Source organism: Cynoglossus semilaevis, chromosome 15 (genome assembly GCF_000523025.1).
Source record: "Cynoglossus semilaevis isolate Cse_v1.0 chromosome 15, Cse_v1.0, whole genome shotgun sequence".
NCBI classification, from domain to species: domain Eukaryota; kingdom Metazoa; phylum Chordata; class Actinopteri; order Pleuronectiformes; family Cynoglossidae; genus Cynoglossus; species Cynoglossus semilaevis.
Window position 1 is genome coordinate 1,955,759 of NC_024321.1, and position 17,446 is coordinate 1,973,204.

A 17,446-nucleotide genomic window follows, 5' to 3' on the forward strand; every position below is an offset into this window, starting at 1 on the left:
GACACGAGTCAGTTCATCCTGAACAGACTGGAACAGACCCAGAAGAGCCGCAGCGCCTTCTCTGAGACAATGTCAGACTGAAACAAAAAAAGTTTCCTTTACAGATGGACCTGGTTCACGGTCGCAGCAAGGTACGACCATTTCTGACCAATGCTGGCGACTGAACTTTGCCACAGAACAGTCTCATCAAGTGTTTGTTTTTGTTTTTTTGGATACAAAAAGTGCCTCAATCCAACAATGTGAGCAAATGTACAGACACGCATGTTTCTTTGGTGAGGTTTTAAAAAGAAAACCAATAGGTCTGACTGTCAGACCGTTACCAGAGGTTTTTCTGCAAAAGTTTTAAAATATAATCATGTCTATAGCAATTAAACGTGTGGTGTCGAGCCTTATTATAAATTGAAAGATTAACCGATGAATCACCTCTGTATGAGTCAAACTGTGTAAAAAGATGGAAGTTCAAACACACATATGCACATCACCAAAACTGTGCAGTTTCTTAGTGATCCTTGGATTTAACTGTAGCTCATGTTGAAGTCTTTTGGAGCAAATAAAAGGCAAATTACAGTACAGTGGACACTCACAGGTCATGCGCCAGCCTCACTCTCTCAGCGTTCGTCGTCGAGTTAAGTACATTCTCTGAACCCTAGTTAGTTAGTTAGTGCAAATCAACAAGAAGTCCCAAGAAGTTAATCCCTAGTGCTAGTTTAAGGAAGAAAAATATTATTCCCCTTCAAATTAAGATGAAAACTATTTAAAAAACATGATAATGATGCACGTGTTATGGACGTCAACCATTTCTACTATCCTTAAGCAGAATGATGCCCTTAAAGGTAAGGTAACACCTGCTAAGGGCGTTAGTATTATATCGAAAATGCACACTCCAGTCATTAACGCGATGGAAAGATCTTTGCTTAAACTGATCTGTGAAAAGCAACTGGCAGGTGACACCAACACTCAGGCAGCTGTTCTACAAGTGCTTTAAAATCAAAGCCGTGACTTGTCTGAAGTTCATCGATCAAGCGTGGAGGGGAGTGACCAAACGAACCTTGACCTCCATGCCTGCAGGAAGGGAAGGGGAGGAGGAGATGACCATCACCACCAAGGCATTGAAATAATTCATGGAGCACTGACAGCACATAGCAAATTTTGTGGAAGTGAAACACTCTCAGACAGTCTCTGTGGGTCGTGCGTGGCCTACTTCAGGAAAATCAGAAAAGTTGAAAAAAAAAAACCGACCCTGGGGACGTTTGTCTCCAATGGAGGGGGTGAGGGCAATGCGTGTGTGTGGGGGGGTGAAGAAAAAGTTACCCCCATTAAGAAAAAGTAAATGGGTGACTCAAATCAGACTGTTGGTGATGCTGATGATAGTGATGATGATGTAGCAGTGAAGATTAACTTTTGTTTAATAAAATAAAAAAATATATAAACAAACACTCACTGTCTTGATATCAAGATTATATAAGATATAAGATTCAATAATCCTTGCTGGGTTATTTTACCCATTTTTATAACAATAATATGAAATGTTTAATTATTATTTATATAGTATATTTCTAGGGGCTGGAACAAATTAATTGGTTTTGAGGAAAATTTGATTGAGATACAAGCAAATCTACATACGAGTGTTGTAGAACGGATTAAACTTGTATCTCGAGAGTCTGTTTTTCAAAAGTGTTATATGAATTAACACACGGAAAACAGTATATGGTGAAAGTTGTACGAGGTATAAAGCGAAGCAAAGACATTCAAACTAAACAACAACATTTTTGTAACATTTCAAAGATTCACGTCAATCAGTGTTAATGTCCAAACGGTAAAATCTATAAATAGGTAACGGTGTCGTACACATATATTAACTCTGAATTTAAATACATATTAAATATTGTTACAGTATATAACTGCCGTTCACATTCTGGCCAACTATCTTCTGGCAGACAATGTAGCTTTGGTCCGGTGTCTTCAACGTAATAATTTCAGTGTTTGAATAGGAATATAATCTCTACTTTAATAATGACCTCCAGTGAATGTGAAAAAGCCAGGACTGTGAAAGTCTCAGACTGGATTCTGGACCTATTGCTGACAATAGCTGCATCATAGTTTCTACACTGGCTAAAGCCAAACAGAAGTCCCTGTTTAGTAAATGTAACAGTCTAGTTTACAAGGAAAGAAGGACAGGGATGAGTTTTGTGCCGCTGGTGTCGGCCTGAGATCAAGAATTAGGAGTCAGCCCTGGAATCAGTACCTTATACAACCACAGCATTATGCTTTTAGCATTGGCATGGCTAAGACTTGGAAGACAGATTCTGAGATTTGCAGTGTTGAGCGAGAGAGTCAAGATTTCATCGAGAGAGAGAGTCAAGTCTAAATGTCACAAAATCTTAAATTGAAGTCTAATTTGAAGAGTACGTGCCAATGTCCGATTGTTCTACTAATGTTCGTGAAAGCTTTTACCGCCTGTGGGCAGCTTCATCTTTATCTCCTCGTCCTCTTGCTCTTCCTCATCTGCTTGTTCATGCTGATTGTAAAGGGACACGTAAGAAAAACCCGGAGAGAACTTCCTTAAATACAGAGGGAGAGCGTCCCACGTGAATGTAATGTCTTTGAAGGCATGGAGGAGGAAGATCCCGATAATAATGGTGAGGAAGCCACTGATGGTTCCTACTGCCTTATCTGCGGTCATCTTCAGCCACTCTTTAAAGAGTATGGCAGAGCAGGCCATGACCGCTGTGGTGAAGAAGACGTAGTAAATGGGAGTGACTAGGGAAGTGTTGAAGATGTCCAGTGCTTTGTTCAGGTAACTGATCTGCACGTTGACACAGAGGACCAGGCAGACCACTAAGGACCAGAAGAGGGGCTCCTTCAGCACCGCCACCCCAGCAAACAGCTCCTTAATGCCAATGCCCAGGCCCTTGACACAAGACACAGAGAGGGAACCAATCACAGAGCAGATCAGGATGTAGACCAGCACATTCTTCTGTCCGAACCGTGGAGCCACTGCAAAGATAAGAACCAGGCTGCTCCCCACAACGCACACAGCATACACAATGAAACCTGGCAGGAGGGGCCAACAGAGTTAGTACCATTCAGTCGTCAAATCAGGGATTTAGTCGATCTCACACAGTTTTGGGCAGTCGTCAAATCAGGGATTTAGTCGATTTTTTTAAAGATCTCAGGAGATCTCACAGTTTTGGTTTTTACTCTACCTGGATCCTTCAGCTTTTCAGCCATAGCAGCGAGTGATGCCACTTCCTCTTCCTGCGGAGCGTGGATCACCATGACCGTGGAGCCCAGGACACACAGCAAACAGCCCACCTTCCCGTGAACGTTCAGACGCTCATTCAGGAAGTAAGAGGAGAGAACAGCACTGTGGGGAACATCACAGGTGAGTCACAGGGACTGAAATGATGTAAGATAGCAATGTCCACTGCTGAGTTTCTTTAACTGTTTGATGTTGTGCCTAGCTTTTTGTAACTATCCTTTGGTAGAAAACACAAACTCAGTTTCTGGTACTTAGAACATCTGTCTAGAACATAGTACTTCTCAGACTTTCTCAGTTTTATCTTTTTATTGGCCAGAAAGATTATGGGGGAAAAAATGCCTTTTTTTCTTAGGGATTTGTAAAAATCTGTTATAATTACTCTACTAAGATCAGCATCAAAGGTGTGAAATTAAAAACTTAAGTCAGTTACCTGACCAGGACACTCAGCGCTCCAAGCGGGGTCACCAGTGTGGCTGGGGCAAAAGTATACGCAGCAAAGTTGGCTGCCTCTCCAGTTCCCACTGGAATAAATTTACATTAGCATTAACGTCAGAGCTGCTGCTGCTGTTTAAATTATTCTCAAACAACAACCCACATGTGCAAATGAGTTCTCTGAAGGAATGTGTTCTTAGTTAGAAGAGAGTGTGGGTGACAGAGCAGGAGCAATGTGACCAGAAAAATTCCAAACCCACAAAACAAAGAGTACAATGTTTCACAGCAGAATTCGTGAGAAAGGGAGCACCAATGAAATAAAAACAGTTTCTCTCATCAACAGCAGCATATGTGTACTTAATCTTTTTTTACTTACTTGAAATAAGTCCAGCCCACCACAGCCATTCTTTTAGGTAAGCGTACCCACCTTCACCTGTGAGAAGCAAACATTGCCACAGTATATGTGTGTGTGTGTGTGATTATTTTAAGTAAGAAATTTAGTAGGAAAGAAATTTGTTTGACAATATAATAAACATGAAATTCATGACATTAGTTGTCTCTGGAGCTTTTTTTCTACAATTTTACAATTTTCCTTTAAAAAACAAAATGGCTCAGTATCACGAAATACCGTTAAAGTTATCACGAAATAACGTAAAAGTTAGCACGTAATTACGTGATACTGAGCCAATTGTTTTTGTTTTTCGGTGTAGCAGCAATACGCTTCCGTAGCGGACAAAGCCATGTTACGATAATGAATTGTTTCAGCTCAAATTACCAGAACATTAACCATAAAGCAAAATACATTTATATCATACATATACACGCAGTACATACTTAAAATTACCCAACAATTGAAGCACTTTTCAAAATGTTTCCAGTACCTGCTCTCGTGGAGCCCTTACTGGCCAGTCTCAGCAGACCTTTCTTCTTCAGAATAAAACTGGCTCCGATAAAAACACTGGAGCTCAGAGCCAGAGACAGACCGATGTAAAAGTCCAGACGGTTCACCTCCATCTGTTAAAAAATACCCATCTCCATTTAAACTGTTATCCACCAAATGTTTTCAAACATCACATGACAGCCTGAAGAAACTACGTTCAAAATCAACTAAACAGGCTAAAACAGACAAACAACGACGTTTAATTGACATTTTATGCCAAATAACGGTTTAAAAACTTTTAGTCCTGGTTTATTTTAAGTATTTATTACGTTTTTACTAACTTTTTTTTACCTTCGTTGAAGCCGCCGACAACAGAAGATCAGGAAGTGTCGCAGCAACCGATTGGTTGAGAAATCATAGTGGTGTGGCTCTGACGAATCACGATGACCGGGCTTCTTTAGGGAGGAGCAGAGCCAAAGGATAACATGGTATTTACACACAAAAAACCCAAGATATACTGCAATTTCACTTATTTTCTTTCATGGAAACATGTTTCCAACCGAGTTAATTATATTTGAATAGAAAAACGATCACTGTCTTAAATACATAGTTCTTAAAGTTGTATATTTTTCATGAGTTTAGGTGATTAAAATATTTATTTGCTATATTATAAAATAGTAATTTTTGTTCGGAATGTTGAAATGGCCACGTAATTATGATGTATTATTAAGTTGTATTTATTAAGTTGTATTATTGGTTATTAAGGTTACAACGCCGTAATTTTCTACACATATTATTGGTTATTAAGGTTACAACGCCTTGTAACTTGTTTCTACACCAATGCGATAAGTGCCTGAGCTTTTCGTCATCGTATTTTCTTTGTTGTGATTCGACAGATTATTGTTGCCGATGTCGGAACCCGGAAGTACTGCTAACCTTGACAAGCCACATAGCCAACACAAACCGAGAAACACGTAAGGAAAGAAATAATAACATGTAGTGTCAAAAAATATCACCGGAAATGTGTCAATGGTTTTGACAGCTGACATTCAGCCATTTTTGTCAATTATTTTTTTTAAATTTTACACGCGGTAAGTGAATCATTATAGACAGCAGCATGGACAGTTAGCGTCACTGTCACTTTTCAGTCACATAGAGTAAGCGCCGCCTACTGTCCAGCTATGAGGTTTCTTTCGGTTCTGGTCACCAGACGGTTTACGGCGATAAACGGCCAGAACGTACAAAGTGTGTCGTCAATACGTAGATGCCGTGAGTTCTCTGTGTTCTCTCAACTGTGTAAAAATGACGACGCTGTCAATAGTGACGAAGGAGGACGTTTCTACGTCACAACTCCAATCTTCTACGTCAACGCTTCTCCTCACCTGGGTCACCTGTACTCGGCTGTAATAGCAGACTGTCTCCACAGGTTTAAACTGCTGCAGGGCTTCCACTCCAGGTTTGCAACAGGTGAAAACACAGCACACTAGCAAAATAACAAAAACTTAGTTAATATGATCAATAAAAAGGGAAATTTAATTGATAATTTATGCAAAATATTCAACTTCTTACCTCTTCTGTCTCCCTGCTCTTTAGGCACAGATGAACACGGTCTAAAAATCCAGCAGGCTGCTGAAGCAGCGGGAGCAGATCCTCAGAGCTTCTGTACTGAGGTCTCAGAGAGATTCAAAGGACTGTTCGATAGCTGTGACATTTCCTACACAGATTTCATCAGAACCACAGAGCAGAGACACAAACGGGTGGTGGAACACTTCTGGTCTCTGCTGTGGAACAAAGGGTTGATCTACAGAGGGAACTATGAAGGATGGTACTCAACTCAAGACGAGAGCTTCCTCACAGAAACGCAGGTGGTGGATGCTGTGGACTCCCAGGGAAATAAAATCAAGGTTTCAGTGGAGAGTGGACACAAGGTACGGAGGGAGGATTGTAGTTAAGGGTGACCTTACAATAACAGCACCGAAGAGAAGTTTTAATGACAACAAATAAAAGGTTAAACCTAAATTAATAACAAGTAGAACTATAGGAAATATGACTAGTCTGTAATTACCTGTAATATACTATTAGGTTAGGTAACATGACACATACATGGATCATTAAGGGTTGGCACAAATGCATCCTTAAATGTAGAGAAAAATAGCTTAATGTTTCACAGGATGCTCTGTATTAGGTAACATGACACATACATGGATCACTAAGGGTTGGCACAAATGCATCCATAAATGTAGAGAAAAATAGCTTAATGTGTTTGGAACTTAAAGATAACCTGAATTTCATCTGGGAATCTGAGTATAAAAATGGAATACAATCACAAATGACTAAACACAAAATGTTGTTTTTCCTTCATCACTTTGACAAGATTCTGACCCTGTTTGTGCTTTTCAGGTGGAGTGGATGAAGGAGGAGAACTACATGTTCCGTCTGTCTGTGTTCCGTCCTCAGCTCCTGGACTGGCTCAGAGAAGATCCTGCTGTTGTTCAGCCTGAATGTTTCCACCAACACGTGCTCAAATGGCTGCAGCAGGATCTTCCCGATCTGTCTGTGTCTCGTCACAGAAGTCGCCTGCAGTGGGGCGTGTCTGTTCCCAACGATCCCGATCAGACCATCTATGTGTGGTTGGATGCTTTGCTCAATTACCTCACCGTGGCTGGATTCCCAGACTCCCACCAGGGTTGGTGGAATGTCGTCCACCACATCGTAGGAAAGGACATCATAAAATTTCACGCCATATACTGGCCGGCGTTTCTCTTGGCAGCTGGACTTCCACTTCCCAAGAGGCTTTACGTTCATTCTCACTGGACAGCGGAAGGGAAGAAGATGTCCAAAAGTTTGGGCAATGTTGTGGACCCCCTCCAGTCCTCGCAGGTGTTCACCACAGACGGTTTGAGATACTTCCTCTTGCGTCAAGGTGTTCCAGACTCTGATTGTGACTACTACGAACACAAGGTGACCAAGCTGCTGAATGCAGAGCTGGCAGACTCTCTGGGTGGTCTCCTCAACCGCTGCACAGCTGCAGGGCTAAACCCAGATCAGGTCTACCCTCCTTTCTGTCCAGAGTTCTTCTCCAGAGATGGAGGCAGAGCGGTTGACGAGGACTACCAGATGTTGGACTCTGTGAAGAACCTCCCTGTTGTGATGGAGCAGCACTTCAGGAGCATGAACATCTACAAAGCTTTGGAGAATATTGCCGCTTGTGTCAGACAGACCAACGGTTTTGTACAACGCCATGCCCCCTGGAAGCTGGACAAAAGGAAGAGTGAAGAACGGCAGTGGTTGGACACAATCGTCCATGTCTCCCTGGAGTGTCTGAGAATTTATGGAATCCTCCTGCAGCCTGTGGTGCCGCAGATTTCTGACAAACTCCTATCAAGACTCGGCGTTCGGTCCGAAGAAAGGAAATGGGTGAATCTGAATTTCCTGCCAAAATACTATGGAATGGAGTGTCCGCTGACTGGAAGACCACTGGGACAGAACTCTGGTGTTCTGTTCAGTCGGTTAGAAACTGAGAACATACACAAAGACAAACCGAACCAAACCAAAAAAGGACAGAAAAAATAACATTGTTTTAGGATTTTCCTGTTACAGAAAGGCATGTTGTTAGTACTTTTGTGAAGACTTTAGTTGATCTTCTGAAATCAGGATCCAGGTACTTCAGTGAACTTCTGGCCAATGGAACAGAAAATTAGGTAAAAAACAAGCTACCGTATTTTCCGGACTATAGAGCTCAGCTGAATATAAGCCGCACCCACTTAGTTTAAAAAAAATAAAAATAAATTTACATACTAAAGCTGCACCGGACTATAAGCCGCCGATATCCAGGTACCCAAAAACTAACGTGTTCTTTGCACTGACTGCACTTCCTGCTAGAACGCCCCCTGGTGGCTGAAGAAAAATCCATAGAAAAGCTGCATCTTTGTATAATCCGCATGGTTCAAAGCGTGGGGAAAAAAGTAGCAGTTTATAGTCCGGAAAGTACAGTAAATGCAACTACAGTTTTCCTTGTGCTTAAAACAGAATTCTGCTATTTATATCTGACAAACATAATTGACATTTAAGCCAAGGAATGTTTGCTAAAATCTGACTGACTTGTAGTTAAATCAACAAACAAAGCTATAGGTTAGCTACAAACATGGAAAAAAAGGTAAAAGTAAACAACGTAGTTTGTGCAATTGGGTTTTTTTAATCTACTATTAGCTTACTGGGTTTGACCAACTTCTTGGGTTAAATACTGCCATTTAAAACAAAAAAAATCATGCTGGAATTGTTGTACCATGACAAAAAGAACCACAGTTCTTCAGAGAGCAAATATGTACAGGACATAGAAGAACGGACAGGATTTTTTTAATGAGAAAGACACCAAACTGAAAAAAATTGTACAAATCGAAATAAAATTAAAAAAATGCATTCTTATAGTTTCTGGTACTTTTTTACATTTCCATTATTAACCATTATTATCTGTGGTCATCACAGCAGAATCATCTATCTCCAGAACATCCATAACTACATGACACGGTCCAGTCCAGATGTTTGTAGATCTTGTAGAGAGTTCCTGATGGAGTTTGTCGTGTTGGTCCTGAAAACATCTACACAAGAGTAAAAGCCACTCACAGCTGATGGTAAACAGAGCTCAGGTTTAGGACATGGTCTAGGCGTCGTGTCTGCATCAGTAATACGAGTTGGTTCCTTGTCCTGGTTGTGTGTCTGGGGGAAAAAAAAAAAAAAGATGGAGAGAGGTTTAACGTAAACTTATTTTCTTTGTCAAATCCCGAAGCTACAAATGAAAAGGTATTTGATTCTTACTTGACAGTTGTTGTTGCAGTTGTCTGACCAGCGCTGCTGTCTGCTGCTGCTGCTGTGTCTGTTGCATCCCCTGACGCTGGAACTGAAAACACAAATCCGAACAATATTTTTCCACACAAACTTCTAAGCTTTTATAGAGGCAATTTTTTTTTTTATCAAAACAAATGGATGTTTTAAGGCTGTTTATTTCTGATCCTTTCTGATGGTGTTCGAACACAAATGTCTCCATGTGACGTTGGACTTACCAGCGGCTGCTGAGGTGGCAGCGGCTGCATACCCAGCCCCTGGTTCTGTGTTTGGCCTGGTGGTGGCACTGCTGACACTTGCTGTTGCTGTTGTTGTTGCTGCTGCTGCTGCTGTGGCACCTGTTGCTGAGGAGGAACCTGTTGAGGCTGGACCTGCTGCTGCTGCTGTTTGTTGTTGTTGTTGTTGTTGTTGTTGCTGCTGTTGCTGTTGGACCTGTTGAGCCTGCTGTTGTTGCTGCTGCTGCTGCTGCTAGGGAAGATGTATAACATGAAAGGGTTAAAATATTAGGAATATTACAGAGATTAAACCAAAGGAATCCTCCAGACGGGACTCACTCTGAGATGTTGTTGTCTCAAGAACTGCTGTTGCTGTGCCGCTTGTTGCTGCTGCTGTTGCTGCTGTTCTGTCAGCATCTGATTGGGCCTCAGGCCAATATGGACACCCTGACCTCCCATGTGACTCAGACCGTGCATGACGGGGTTCTGCTGCATTGGCTGATGAGGGAATCTGACGTTTGCAAGAGTCAAGAAAGCAGGTGTTAGATTTCAGTGGTTTTCACATTTGGTTTGAGACTGAAAGCAGGAAGCTGCTAAGACACCAAAGGCCGACCCAGGCACACACATTTACATAACCCCAAACATTCAAAGAGAATTTCTCCTAAATTCTCTTCACACCAACTCCCCAGATACACCTCTACTACCTATGGGAGAGTCTTCCGTCCACTCCCTTTGATCCACATGACCCCCTGTTGTTGGTCGGACCTCAAGGCTTTCAACACTTCCTTTGTAATAACACCTTGCTGAGTGACAAAAGGTTCATAAACATGTCCTCCAACACTGCTGAATCATGGGGCAGCAGCGCCACATAGTGGTAACTGCAGGCACAACCATGGTAATATGATTGGCCATAATTACAATAAAGTATCTCTATTTTTTTTACAATTTCATCAATCTGGAACTGCATGTTCAAAGACAAAAAACATTGGATTCATTTAAAGTTCAGGTGGAGGCAACTATCCATCACGTCAGATATACAGTTGTGCCACGGTTGAGCTCACAGTACTAATTACAGTACACGTGGTAATGCCATTGTTGGGACTGCACAATGTCTTTGTGAGGACAGCAACACTAATTGTAAGTTGTAACTGAATTGTGTTCACTCTATTATTTTAAAGGCACAAAGCCACATTTTTTTTATATATATATATAAAGAATTACATTAGATTACATTAAAGACCATGTCTTCAGATTCTTTTTTTTTTTTTACATAACCTGTTCTTTACTGACCTCTGTGTGTTCTGCATGTTCTGAGCGTAGCCCGGAGCCTGCTGGTGAACGTAGCCACTCGGTCTCTGCTGCATGTGTCGATGAGGATCCACCACAGCTGGACTGGCTCCAGGATGGGTACCCTGGAAGTTCTGATTCCCATAGGAGGGTGGAACTATACCGCCACCTTGGGACGGATGCTGCTGCATTACCATGTGTGATCCATAGGTGGTGTAGCCCTGAGGCATTGTCTGGACACAGGAACACAGAACTTGTGTGTTGAGAAGGAGAACTTCAGTTTGTCTTCAGTGATATTTAAGGAGTTTCATAATTCATTCTCAGGCCTTTGATAGTTATTTTAGAACAAATACAGATGCACTTTTCAAGTATTTTAAAATTCTTCCTCACAGTCACAGTCACACACATACAGTATATGTATATTTAGGGAAATGTATGATCGGATTCACAGTGAGGTGATGCACGCAAAGGTAAGGAGAGGCAGAAAAGTATGTGAGGGTGTGCAGAACAGCTGTAACACCCGCGATGTGGTAGTCCACTGCGCTGTTGACAGATGGGTTGCCAGGCAGAAAATCTTTGTGACAAAATTTAATGAATTGCGCAGAAAATCTTTGTGACAAAATTTAATAAATTGCATTTTTATGTAAAAAAAAAAACCAAAATATTTACCTGTGAGCCCTGCATTTGTGTGTACGGTTGGTTGGGTGTAATTTGTCTCATCTGCTGTCCGATCATGCTGTGGTTCTGAAGACAAATAATACAAAAATTAATTCTCATTTAATTCAGCTTCTCATGGAGAATGGTTCTCTCCATTTCACTCACCAGTCTGACCTGTAGCTGGTGTCGCAGTATCTGACTCTGGGGCATGGCCTGCTGTGGTTTGTAACCCATAAATTGTTTGTCCAGTCCCATCATGCCCGGCATGCCTCCCTGCATGTTGGGCATCATTCCAGGGTGGCTAGGTCGAGTGGGCATCATTTTATTCATCTGTGGGTTTCTGGCAGGTCTGTATGGAGGTTCTAGCCCTGGACCTCCTGTGAAAAAAGGAAAACATTAATGTTAGAGGTCCAGATGTCACTGTAAGACTTCCATTAGATTATTACTTTCTGATAACTCAATAGCATAACAATGTGGATAAAAATTCAGACAATAATGACCTGGAGGTAGAGGTTGGTTCTGTGTATACATGTTCATGGCTTGATGACTGTACGGACCACGTCCATACGGGTTCTGGATCAGGTCAGGAGGCATGTTTGTCCCGTAGCCCACGCCCACTGATTGCCGGTTCACATACTCCGGCTGTCAAGGTAAGAAAAGATTCGCTTAAGAACGTAAAACTCATTCACCCTTTCATAGTCGTACTTAGAAACAGTCCTAGAACTGAATCTAAAAACGATGATCTCAAGACAGAAATCAAACCCCGACTGACCTCCGCTTTAGTGGCGTTGGTTTTTTTCTTCTTGTTGGACTTCTTCTTGCTGGTGTCAGACGGAACTCCAGGCACGCTCTTCTCAGGCTTCACCACCTCCATCATCTTCTTCTCCGGTTCCTGAGACACAGGAGTCAGAGGCTCCTCCTCCTCAGGAGGCAGAGGGAGGGGCTCCAGGTAGTAGCTGCGAGGCTTGGGCTTCAGGTGAGTGTGATAAAGCAGGAAGCGCTGCTGCTCCTCGAACTTGGTGACCTTCCGATCCACACGCACAGTCCCGAACCAGCCCCAGGAGAGAGGGGCCGAGTGTTTGAGACCCTCAAAGACGTCCCACGGAGAGATCTTCTGTTTAGTTGAGACTTGAAGACCCTGGAAGAACAAAGACACATACGCATGCTCTAGTTAGGGGGGTGCTGCGGGTCAGTAGGTCATGCAGTATGTCCGTAAACCTGGAGGGTTGTGGGTTCCATTCCAGATATGGACATTTTAAATGCCACCTTCTGTTCAAGCTGATATTGCTCTAAATGTTTCAATATCAAGTAGAAATACAAAAAAATAATTATTTAGAGTACCAGATAATTTAACGATAATTATTTATTTAGTCTCATGGCCATATGAACAGCCATGGAATAACTAACTTGAGCAATAAAACATCTGAAAATCAACATCAACACAATGATACTAGTACTGAATATGGTTTTGTATGATGTACAAAAGGAAAAAAAAAAAAATCAAAAACCTACTTTGGGAAAATGCTGTATAAGTGCAGACCATAGGTTCTGAAGTTTTTTAAGTTTTAAACATAAACAACACTGAAAATACGTACAGTAATAATAGTTGGTCCCTACTTCCTGTAGTCGAAACACCCCACTGTGTGCTTAAACCCAAAGACCAAAACATTTGGCTATAAAAAAAGAAAAAAAAAAAACTCCCCACCTCCTTTTCAAATCCAGCAATTTTGTTGCCCTTGGTGTCAATCAGCGAGCCCTGAGGTTCACAGGTGATGACGTCACGGGTTTGTTTGGGCAATGGCAGCAGCTGACGAACTTTTTCCAAACTTTCAGACTGACGATCACCCAGTTCTTTCTGTATTGGGAGGGGGAAGGACGATATTTTAGATGGTGAGGATATGATTCTAGACTCTATGTAAAGAGGCACCACACATGGTGAAACACAACAAATATGTTCAATAGAGAAGAGCACTCTTTCAGGACCAACCAAATCACTTCCTGTTAAGAGTCCAACCTCCTGTTCTCCTTACCCTGAGCTTCTTGACCAGGTTCATGTAGGCTCTTTTATTCTCCTCCATGCTGCCCTGAGAGATACTGGACATGTCCGCAGCCAGAGTGCCGTTGATCAGGACGCTCAACATGTCCAACACAGTGGTGAAGAGTTCACTGTTTGGACAGAACAGGAACAGGAACAGGAGTCAAGACAGAATCTCATTGGACGAATCCGGTGTTGAAAACCGCACTCACTTATTGGACTGCATGTCCACCGTCCCGCTGCTGATGATGTCCAGCAGCAGCACTGCCCACTCAGTCGTCTGCTGCGTGCTGCGCTGCACTGTGTCAAACATGCCGCCAACCTGTGTGACGAGAACAAAGTCAATTATTAGTTTGCTTCTCGAATTGGGTAAAACGCTAGGCCAGGCGTGGGCAAACTTTTTAACTCATGGGTCACAATTGTCCTAAAATTGAACGGGGGGGTCGGGTCAGGAGCAGATAGATGGAGTGTTAGTGTGAACCAAGATAAATGACATGTAAAAGTCATGCATAAAGGCTAAAATGCTTTTATCATTTTCTACACCCTCTATTGGGGAAATGTGCGAATTGCAGAGAAAAGGCAGAAGTATAATTATAATATAAACTAGTTATATAATTTTGAAAGGTTTGGCAGACCGGATTAAAAAGCTGAACACGCCGCATACGGCCCCCGGGCCTTAGTTCGCCCATGCCTGCGCTAGACTGTAATTTCTGTTGATGCCACTAAATGGCAGCAGACATCAAATGTGCCAAATTATCTTTGGAAAATTGTTTTTGTTTTTTTTACATTTTATTTCAATTTCTTCACACAGCATTCTACATCCAACCAATACTAAACTCAAAAACTGGCTGTCAGTCAAAAAAAAATTGATTTGGAAGTAACCCTCACCAGATTGAGGCGTAGCTTCAGAGCCTCGTGCATCATCTGCTTGGCCTTGCAGTCGTCCTGATACTGGTCTTCTCTCCAGTTGGTGACGATCTGCTGCACTTGGCTGTAGAGTGACGTGAGCAGACCTTCCCTCTGTTCATCCTGTCCCTTCAAACAGGTCAGCACCAGAGACAGGAACGGCTGCTGACTCAGCAGAGACATACTGGAAAAAAAAAAAATTAATTTAATGGAAGAAGCAGTAGAGATAGTCACTTTATGTTGACTGTATCCATTCTTACAACAAAAATAAGTGGCGTGGCCCCCTAACCTTTTCTGTTTTTGACGGTCTCTCTCTTTACGGGATGAAGAACCCAGGTGCTGCCCTTTCTCCAGCTCCTCTCCAGCTGCCTTCAATACGTGGCCCTGGACTGAAGTCGGCAGTTTGGCGATGAGTGGAGCAACCAGCCAGACACCTGAACGCTCTGAGGAGCTGCAAACATAAAGCAAGACACCATTAGCGAGTTCAAAGCAAAGCTAAATGGAAAACAGCTGATCATGGCGTTTGTTCTGGTCTTAAACGAACGAGCCAAACCTTAAAATAGGTTTAATCTTGCTGCTGCTGCTGCTGCTGTTGGAAGCTGAGCCTCCCTGCACGGCTGCCATGTTTCCTGAGAGGTTATTGGAATTCATCTCAGCTGATTTCTGGAACACCTCAATGGTGGCCTTAGCTATGTTTTCCAACAGTGAGTACAGCTCCTGTAAGGTAATAAATAAGGAATAAGGCCAAACTATTTTGGCTAAGAAAACATACGATTGCTTTTTTTAAAAACCTCTGGCCTACATTGTTTGTGCTCTGTTTGATCATCAGCTGCAGCTCCAGAGATGACTGCCTCATCGTCCACTGATCCATGTTCTGAAAAAATGAGAGACTCATCAAGATTCATTTTCTATCGTTGTTTTACTTCGTACATTCCGATAGTGGTTTTAAGCTTGAAACTGCTCAATACTGGGGAAATACTTTCTTGGTACCACATTTGGCCAGGAGGGGGCACTAGGGCCTCACAATTCAGAATCAACATAGACTTGCAGATATAAAAAAAAAAAAATTAAAAATCAATAATAATTTAGAATGGCCCTAAACATGCGTTTACTGGAAAGGGTGGAGGTGCAGATAAAAAAAAAAAAATAAAAAAAAAAAGTGAAATGACTGAGAATCTTTTTCTACCTGTAAAATGCGTTTGATGCGTTGCCTCTGGGGGTTGTCTCCATCATCACTGTCCAGCTGACGGTGAGGATAACAGATGAGCTGCAGCAGCCGCTGGGCCTGAATATTGACCAGCACCGGGTCCTGGAGGGCGCTGCTGTCCTCGGACAGAGATTTCAGACAGCGCTCTCCAACCCACTCCTGCACGACGCAATGGAAATGGACAAAAGAAATGTGATTAACTTAGCAGATTCTGTCACTAGAGATGACTGAATTGACTTGAGATCAGAAATGACCGTAAACTGCGTGTTTAAGCTACATTTTTCAGCATCTACCTGGTATGAAGTCAGTCTTACCTGTTGACAGATGGTCTTTAGAACATACTTTGCGTACACATCCAGGCTGGCTGTTTCTATGGAGACATTGCGTCCCTCGGATATGTCGTCCAGACCAGCAGGGTGGGACAGTCCAGAGCCTCGCAGCTCAGCATCACCTAAAACAACAAAGTTTCAATGATTATCTAGAATAGTTTAAAACAGCTCAAAAAAGGCCAGAAAAAAAACACACAGACAAAAAAACCAATTGATTGACTTAAAGAACAGTGCAACGAAACCTCGTACCGAGCATGAAGACAGCTTTGAGGACAGCAAACACAGCTCCAACAACAATGCTGTTCTGAGAGGCAGCCAGCAGGTGGCGATCACACGATGAGCGGATTCCCACTGCGGATTTATCTGCAAAATCAAAACATTTGATATTAGCATCGGTTAAAAAGCAGAAAGAACAAAAGCAGCGGAGGTTGCTTTTTTTCTATACCTGACTTGACTCCATCCTGGGGGACGGGGTTTCGCTGTGGTGTCTTGAAAAGATGCAGCAGAATCCTGCAGGTGAGTCTGGCTCCAGGTTCTGAGTCCTGCTCACTGCAGGCTGAACAGAAGAAGAAGAAGAACGCAACAAAGAAGTTTCTTTTAAACACAATTAATTCAGGTGCATTTTTTACAGTTCACTAAAGACGTAGAAAAAAAAAACGTACGAAAACACAATTCCGAGTCTTAATTACGTGGACTTAATTGTGTCTGGGTCTCAGTCTCAGTCGTTACAGATGGAGTTAGAACAGAGCTGTTCCCAGCAGCCCGAGCTGTTGGCAGCTCCCGTGGTTAGTGTTGTTAGAAAATGAGCCAAAATCAGCCAAACAGCTTGAGCGTTTCCATGCCGGTATTTTTCGGAAACAGGATCTTTTCTCACCAGCACACACCGCAGACATGGAGTTTTTCCAGTTTCCTCTCAGAGAGAAATCGAGCTGTATATTGATATAGCGTTGTGTCCCTGAATCTGCCATCAAGCTGTGTTTTTCCCTGAGTTTTACCGATTTAACTGGCAGTTTATGCTTTGCACGTGAGAGGACTTGTTTTTACCTGCATTCAGAAGTGAAGGAATGGCCACACAGCGAACCAAGTCTTCCAGAAGAAGGCACTGTCGTGCTATGAGGATGGCTACAAACGTCGCCAAGGAATCGTGGAAGGATAAATCACTAACCTGGAATCATGGAAGAGAAAAACAGGTTAATATATCATATATGATACCATATATGTCAATATATGTATATGTATTTACTGGGCAATTTGGTATCAGTTGGTCATTTCAAAAATTGTTCAACGCATGTCTTATGATAGAACCTCCAACTTACATCTACATTACACAGTAAATCATTGAAGCCACAGTTTCCGTTGTTGGAGGAGCAGCAGAGAGCTTTGAGGATGCCCAG

At 42.3% G+C, this 17,446-nt stretch overlaps 4 protein-coding genes across 5 annotated transcripts in view; 2 read left to right on the top strand and 2 right to left on the bottom strand.

Annotated features, from left to right (window-relative positions):
• The window catches only part of timm8a (translocase of inner mitochondrial membrane 8 homolog A (yeast)), a 2,312-nt gene extending 1,078 nt beyond the window's left edge, over positions 1–1,234 (top strand). Inside the window, 1 exon segment of the mRNA XM_008326500.3 lies at positions 1–1,234. This exon segment is cut by the window's left edge and continues 39 nt beyond it. Coding sequence (XP_008324722.1) covers positions 1–81 — 81 coding nt within the window. The 3' untranslated portion in view covers positions 82–1,234.
• LOC103390581 (magnesium transporter NIPA2) lies at positions 965–6,057 on the bottom strand. Of its 2 annotated transcripts, none has more exons than XM_025062993.1 (7): positions 5,957–6,057; positions 4,916–5,029; positions 4,576–4,708; positions 4,071–4,127; positions 3,693–3,783; positions 3,207–3,367; positions 965–3,054 (listed from the first exon to the last, which is right to left on the bottom strand). In XM_025062993.1, exons 3-7 carry the CDS (start codon positions 4,706–4,708, stop codon positions 2,432–2,434), a joined length of 1,065 nt encoding a protein of 354 aa, XP_024918761.1. In that variant the 5' UTR covers positions 4,916–5,029; positions 5,957–6,057; the 3' UTR covers positions 965–2,431. The 2 variants fall into 2 exon arrangements, with proteins under 2 accessions (XP_024918761.1, XP_024918760.1); XM_025062992.1 differs by having other exon boundaries at positions 1,714–3,054; positions 4,926–5,029.
• Positions 5,037–8,890, top strand: mars2 (methionyl-tRNA synthetase 2, mitochondrial). The gene is made up of 4 exons (XM_008326499.3): positions 5,037–5,339; positions 5,383–6,041; positions 6,168–6,502; positions 6,975–8,890. Exons 2-4 carry the CDS (start codon positions 5,756–5,758, stop codon positions 8,145–8,147), a joined length of 1,794 nt encoding a protein of 597 aa, XP_008324721.1. The 5' UTR covers positions 5,037–5,339; positions 5,383–5,755; the 3' UTR covers positions 8,148–8,890.
• Positions 8,811–17,446, bottom strand: part of med12 (mediator complex subunit 12) — a 27,054-nt gene continuing 18,418 nt past the window's right edge. The window contains 23 exon segments of the mRNA XM_017039358.2: positions 8,811–9,290; positions 9,390–9,471; positions 9,635–9,802; positions 9,804–9,884; positions 9,971–10,142; positions 10,922–11,151; positions 11,588–11,662; positions 11,741–11,952; positions 12,076–12,217; positions 12,348–12,713; positions 13,281–13,430; positions 13,606–13,741; positions 13,823–13,932; positions 14,499–14,700; positions 14,806–14,967; positions 15,070–15,233; positions 15,319–15,390; positions 15,703–15,882; positions 16,038–16,174; positions 16,302–16,415; positions 16,498–16,608; positions 17,097–17,217; positions 17,369–17,446. The exon segment at positions 17,369–17,446 is cut by the window's right edge and continues 3 nt beyond it. Of these exon segments, the coding sequence (XP_016894847.1) occupies positions 9,253–9,290; positions 9,390–9,471; positions 9,635–9,802; positions 9,804–9,884; positions 9,971–10,142; positions 10,922–11,151; positions 11,588–11,662; positions 11,741–11,952; positions 12,076–12,217; positions 12,348–12,713; positions 13,281–13,430; positions 13,606–13,741; positions 13,823–13,932; positions 14,499–14,700; positions 14,806–14,967; positions 15,070–15,233; positions 15,319–15,390; positions 15,703–15,882; positions 16,038–16,174; positions 16,302–16,415; positions 16,498–16,608; positions 17,097–17,217; positions 17,369–17,446 (3,303 nt within the window). The 3' untranslated portion in view covers positions 8,811–9,252.